Below are 6,811 nucleotides of genomic sequence, written 5' to 3' on the forward strand. Positions count from 1 at the left end.
TCTAGTGCAGGTCTATATGTCCCGCCCCTCACCTCAGCGGCATGTGCTCCGGTTGTATTGTAAACAAAGGCGTCGTCAATATTGCTTATCAATTTGAGCCCGATTGAGAAGCAGAGGATATTAGTGAAGAGGATCGCGCAGAACCTGTGCAAGCACGGCTCTTAATGGTATGTTTTTGGTTTGTTGTTGTCGCATTCTTTTAGTTTCGCATTCGCTTTTGAGAGAGAGATGCAGAGCATGTGCAGAGCAGGGGGACGCGAGGAACAGTATTAAGAACCGCTGCTTTAGAACATTGATTTTGAAACTTGTGAATCCATTAGAATCGTTAGAAGACAGAATCGCGATTCATATATGAATAGATTTTTACGTGCACCTCTAGTTTTCTCTTCCTCTTCTCTAAAGCAGTGCAACATGGCCCCGACCCCTTTGTTGCATGTTCCCGGGGGCGGGGTTTATCAGGGTTTGTGATGTCACAAACCCGGGAAGTAACTCATTGTAGTCCCTTCGAGCCGTTTTTGTAGGCATTAAACTGCCAGAATTTTAAGACAATATCTCTGTTTGCATTGAACTTTCAGCGCCGCAACTGATGAGACAAATGAGAGCCAATGAGAGTTAAGAATCACACACATCAGAGGCATGTTCAAAAACAAGAGCCAACCAATTTTTCTGTGAATTTTCATATCTTATCAAGTATGCTCAGATTTAAATTCAAATCATTTTTATTTCATTTGTTACTGCATTTATCTGTATGAAGTTTTTCCTTACTGTGTATGTACAGCGATTCAATGAATAACCATATTAACATAAGTATTATTTAAAGTCTCCATGAAACTGAAGTTGTGATAGTCTTTTGTTCCCTATTGTGACGTATATCTGACTGAGTGAAATATACGTTTGCTTCTTGAACAAAAAATGTAGGGTGGGAGTCGTGGGACTTGATTTTGTCCATCAGGAAGTGCACACATCATCAGAGAAAAGATGTCGCACGAGGGAGGGAGGGGAAGTTATTTTGATTAAAGATTACGAGGGCACATTAAGTAAAAAAAAAAAGACGTGCATGAATAAATTTGTAACAAACACAGAAATTTTCCATTAAAAATAATAGCCTAATTGTCAATTTTTATTTCAAGGTGACTGTAATATAAATATCTCACAATTCTTTCACATTCAATTTTTATGTCATCTGAAGCATTGTTAGACATAAAACAGTGTAGTACAAATGTGTACCAGATTAAAGATTACGAGGGCACATTAAGTAAAAAAAAAAGATGTGCATGAATAAATTTGTAACAAACACAGAAATGTTCCATTAAAAATAATAGCCTAATTGTCAATTTTTATTTCAAGGTGACTGTAATATAAATATCTCACAATTCTTTCACATTCAATTTTTATGTCATCTGAAGCATTGTTAGACATAAAACAGTGTAGTACAAATGTCTACCAAGCTGCAGGAGGTGAATCATACAGCCAGTTTTTTTTTGTTTTTTTTTATTAATTTTTTTTAATGAGAACTGCTTAACCCCTAATCATTATCATCTTACCTTCAAAATAACGTTGCCTTCTTCTTTAGAACAGTTATCTAGTCGTGTTATTCGATGTTCAATCCATTGCTGGACCACAGCTCTCTGTTCAGCGCTGTCTCCTAGCAGCTCAGGTCTCTTAGCCTCACGGATCAGATGGGACGCTATAGTGACCAGACCGATCAATGCTGGTTCATTGTTGTTTTGGAGAACAGGGACCTACAAATGGATAAATAAATAAATGTTAAAAATCTACTTACAAGATGAAAGTGATCAACAGGGGTATATCCATTCATTAAAATACTGCTGTAAGTCACAGCAATGCTCGAGGTGTGGACAAAAAAAAATGCTGGTAAGTTTAGCTGTCGAGAAATTAATACAAACAAGGATTTTTGGTTAGCGTTTCATAAAATAAAAGGCTAATAAACTAATACTTACGTTTGTACAGGTTTTTAGGCTGATGAAGAGATGTATCAGTTAAACATTTCAGAATTTGCTAAATTAATTTCATACTGATGTTTAATGTTGACCGATCACACTCACAGTTATCAATCCTAGGACTCAACCAGTCAAATCACATATTGGTATTATATGTTACACATATTAATATTACCATTGATATAATTAACATGAATATTATACACATCAAACCACCACCAACCACATTGTATGTGTCATTCTATTAGTGTTGCAACCATGGCTGCAGAGTTTTATATTTTCAAATATTTTCAAAATGTTTACAAAAAAAAGTCATATATTATATATATAAGTCATATATTTATAAAATGCAACTGTATATAAAGGTATTGGAACATGTTTATTATTAGTATTATTAATGGTATGAATGTAAATATTAGTGTTTAGAGAACATGAAGTTCAAATCAAACTACCTTGTGGACAAAATATATTCTGATTAGGAGAATACAATTATAATTCTAGCATTCTTCTCAACATTTTCTCTTTGGAAACACATCATAATACAAGCTTATACGAGCCTTGAATTCATCTGGTGGGTCTGAAAGCGCTCCTAACTTTTCTTAAATTCGTCTAAAGTAATGCTTATTGGGGGGGTCCACGTGCAACAATACAAGTTAACTAAAATGGCCATGTGGTCTTTTTGCAGTCTAGTGTTTTTATGTACATCTGTAAATCACTCATTGTGATTCATTCTAAAATGAAAACTGATTTACACCATTCATTGATTCATACGATCTCGTATTACCACACACAAACGCGTCTTTACAATTTATTACAGCCTCGTAATTCCAAGTATATCACATTCAGCGTTTGATTCACCTTTTTTCCTCCTTGCGTGCTGTATTTATTGGGCTTCTTTAATCCTAGAAATTTCTCCAACGAGCTCAGTTCCCTTAACGCCATCTTGATCACACCGGAACCCAATCTGACACATAAAGCGATCGCTGATTGGTGGAGATCCCCCAGTCGCGCCTTTCTTACGTCATGATGGACAGATGAGACCATCACGTGCAGATATACCCGGCAGAGTCATGTTTATATGATAAATCTTATTCTTTTACTAGCAGAATTTGTATATCCAAAAAAATGTACGTTCTCCTGCAAAAAAAGGCATTGTATTGAAACAATACGATTTTCGATGAAACAAACATGGATTAAAATGGTTACAAGTTTTAAACGCTTTATAATTTTTATATAAATTTGTATTTGTGCACAACCCTCTAGTGTACAAATGTTTGTAATTGTTATTATGTTTTTATTTACCAAACAAAATATAAATGAATAAATTGAACAAATCAATAAATAAATTAATTTATAATAATAATAATAATAATAATAATAATAATAATATTTTTAATAATAGACTACTTTTTTACTAATCTTTTTTTTTTTAATTGCTATATTACTAAAGTAAGACCAGTCTCTTTAATTTATTACATTACTTTATTTGTATATGATTTATTTTAGCAGCCACTCAGCTTGGTGAATCTACAGTAAGTGTTATTTTGAAAAGCCAACTGTACTGTGCATTAACAGTATTTTTAAATCACAGTTAAGACAAAATTGTTTCAGCAATGAGCTGAATTTATTTTGAAAATGATGTCTTTAGAATCAACACAAAATTATATTATTCATATCATAATTTCCAGCATTGGACTAAGGGCTAAGTTTAAACAATGCCTCTCCTTCTTAATTTGTGGTCAGCCACAAATAAATTTATGTTTTGTTTCCAGGACTTTTAATGTCCTGAATTACTTCCCCAAAGTAAATGACCATAAATGATCAGTTTGTTTTTTCTTTCATTGCCCAGGCCACAGGCCACAAACTACAGTCCTGTTCAACACCCTACTATTTGCCAAATTGTCACAATGCATTTTGGGATTATCTTCTCAGTAAAGCATATAAGCATATATGAAGAGTTCAGATGCAAAAGCCGTCTAAATACAAAAGTGCCGTCTAAAAGTTTCTTCTAAAATTAGCATTTTTATTAAGCTCCTATATTTATGTTCAGTTATTTCACTTTAATGGCATATAAAAGGACCTATATATTGCCATTAAAGTGAAACACACACACACACACACACACACTCATATATATATATTGCTTATGGACTGTTAAAATTGAAGCAGCAAACATCTTTGCATTTGTAGATAGCTCATAGTCACATTCCACTGTATTTTTTTTAATTTTCCAGTTAATTGATATTTACTGAGAATATGTTCATTTTAATTCACAATGGACCCACTCAATCAGGAAATTATTGAGTGAGTCTTTGTTCTTTTATTACTCCAGCCACAGTTAAAATTTGTAACTTGCATGAGTGTTCACTGAAACAAGACCCATCATACAGATCAAAGAGATGCTGAACTTCACAGGAAGAACCCACCGACACAGAATCCAGACTCGTTTTTAGATCCTGTATGGATGTATTGTATACACAATTTTCCCATGTTTGTTTTCATGCAATCATCTTCTGAGAAAAAAAAACAAATGCCTGTGATCTTGCCATCGGTCAACTGTACAGCAGATGAAAGAGTTGCAGTGCAGTTTATAGTTGCATATATGTATTTACTCATTGTTTTTCATCTAAATCCTGGAAATTTAAATCAAAATGACAGCGAGGGTTTAGAGTTTCCCGAGTCCTGCAGCAAGTTTCCCTCTGCTTCACTTGGCTGTCTGTTTCCCAGCATCCTCCTGCTCGTCCTCCGTGCGGCGTGTCTGTTTGGATTTGCACATACACTGTATGACTCCTCCATAATGAAATGTCAGCTATCAATCAAACCGGCCTCATTAACTCTATAAGGTCCAGGTGTGGGTGACATCATGGAAAGCGACCGGGGCTTTGGAAGTGTTGTGTGCCTCTCGTGCACCCATCAGTTAAATCACTGTCTGTCACAGATCTTGGCCGAGACCTCTTATTTTTTTCTTTGAGGAGGACAGCATGCAGAAAAGGCTTCTGATGGTGCCCTCGTCGCATCCTTTACTTCCTGTTGTGTTAGTGTCAGTTTGACTTCAAGTTTTCACTCAATTTTTAACCTGCTCAAAATACTGGTAAAACTATTACTAACAATTTGCCAAAACTCAACACTTTGGAAAACACTAAAGAGTCAGGGGGAAAATAAAATAAAATAATAAGAAAGAAAGAAAGAAAGAAAGAAAGAAAGAAAAGAAAATAACCTTTATTGTAGCTTGTCACTGAAATGTGAAATACACAAGAACTTATGAAGTTTAAGATAAGAAGTTTACTTATCATTGTGAACTGTCTTCTGAATCATCCAAGGAAAATGTACCGTTTCTTTAAGTTTACAAGGAATAATACACTTGTTTTTGGTTGCAATTTTTTATTTTATTTATTTAATTGTTTTTTTTTGGGATCTCATTTAGACTGTTGCATCACTGAAAAGAAGAGCAAGTTTGTGTGTGTGTGTGTGTGTGTGTGTGTGTGTGTGTTTGTGCGTGCGCAGTTAATTTTGAAGATAAAAATATGTGACCTATGTGAAAAAATATGTAAAATATGACCCCTGACACAATAAAAATAACACAATAGAAATAAATGGGAATTATTACATTTCACACATATATTATATTTTATAGTTTCTGAAAAGCTAAAGTGGAGGTTTTCTGATTTTACATGAATCTTCATCTTTAATTTTTGGCAAATTACATGGAAACCTATGTGGGTAAATTTGACCCCAACACAAAAAAGTTGTAGGCCTACCCAGTTTTTGAGCACAATATATTAGGAGGGTTAAAACAATGCGAAAGAATCCTGTATGACCCCACAAATCCTAAACAGGAATACAAAGCCCTTCTGTGATGTTGTGTCTCATTTCACAGTGTATATCCACAGTCCAATCATAATCATACGATACTTTGCCCTAAATTGCAGACCTATAAGCTTCACACACACAAGATATATTTACACAATCCTTCACATATGCTATTCATTATTATTATTTTTTTTTTTTTTACAATCTAAAAAATTATGAAAACACAAACACATACTTGAATTAAAGCTGGCCTAAATAACACGCACAATGAGCACATATACAAACTAGCCTATCGGAAACGATTAGGTTCTCAGGAACAAGGTAAGACTAATTCTCTTGTTTTCTGCCTCTGCTTTTGTTTGCGCGTCGCTGTTCGTCAGACAGTTTTAGCCCGTAGCACTATCATGAATGCACGCCGCCAGCGCAGCGCAGAACGCCGCTGCTGCTCAATGCCCGGAGCTGCCACATCCTGTATGTTTGAGCCAGCACGCAGGACAGCGATCCACACTCCCGGGAACAATCCGTAGCCTGTGGGAGTTTTCCAGTGACAATTGTGATGCACAATACGGGGTCACATTAGTTAGAAATATACTGTGGGGTCATCGATGGTGCCTGTGGGGCTGTTGCGCTCTCCCACTACCCCTCTTTCTTTATTTCCTTCCCATTATCCTGATTTGTCTAGTTGAGCCGCGTGTCCCATGCATAACTGTCTGCACTGCTACCTCTTATAACCTGTAAGTGCAGCCGCTGTATATTTAAACGTACAGCGGTATCGGGCGCAGTCAGACGGGCAGCGGTAGCAGACGTGCTGCCTGTCAGGAGGCATTGGGCAGATCGTGTCTCGGGACGGGACGTGGGACGACTGTGTGTCAGCAAGGAGAAGCGCAGGCCTGACGCCACAAGAGGCACTTATCAGCAGCGGCGGCCGCATGTTTGTGATTGCTCCATATCGCTTTCTGTCTCCGGTAATCCGTTGATTTACACGGCACATCACACCGCACCTCTCGAGAGAGGAGAGTAGGTAAAACAGGAGACCTTTA

The 6,811-nt window shown here is 36.3% G+C and overlaps 1 protein-coding gene across 1 annotated transcript in view; it reads right to left on the bottom strand.

Annotated features, from left to right (window-relative positions):
• The window catches only part of LOC107730010 (eukaryotic translation elongation factor 1 epsilon-1-like), a 14,912-nt gene extending 11,959 nt beyond the window's left edge, over positions 1 to 2,953 (bottom strand). The window contains exons 1-2 of the mRNA XM_016540756.1: positions 2,820 to 2,953; positions 1,545 to 1,742 (exon numbers count right to left, since the gene is read on the bottom strand). Coding sequence (XP_016396242.1) covers positions 1,545 to 1,742; positions 2,820 to 2,903 — 282 coding nt within the window. The 5' untranslated portion in view covers positions 2,904 to 2,953. The remainder of the gene's footprint in view (positions 1 to 1,544; positions 1,743 to 2,819) is intronic.
• Between the last annotated feature and the right edge of the window lie 3,858 nt (positions 2,954 to 6,811).

The sequence above is a fragment of the Sinocyclocheilus rhinocerous genome, unplaced genomic scaffold, assembly GCF_001515625.1.
Source record: "Sinocyclocheilus rhinocerous isolate Xijiao unplaced genomic scaffold, SAMN03320098_v1.1 scaffold969, whole genome shotgun sequence".
NCBI classification, from domain to species: domain Eukaryota; kingdom Metazoa; phylum Chordata; class Actinopteri; order Cypriniformes; family Cyprinidae; genus Sinocyclocheilus; species Sinocyclocheilus rhinocerous.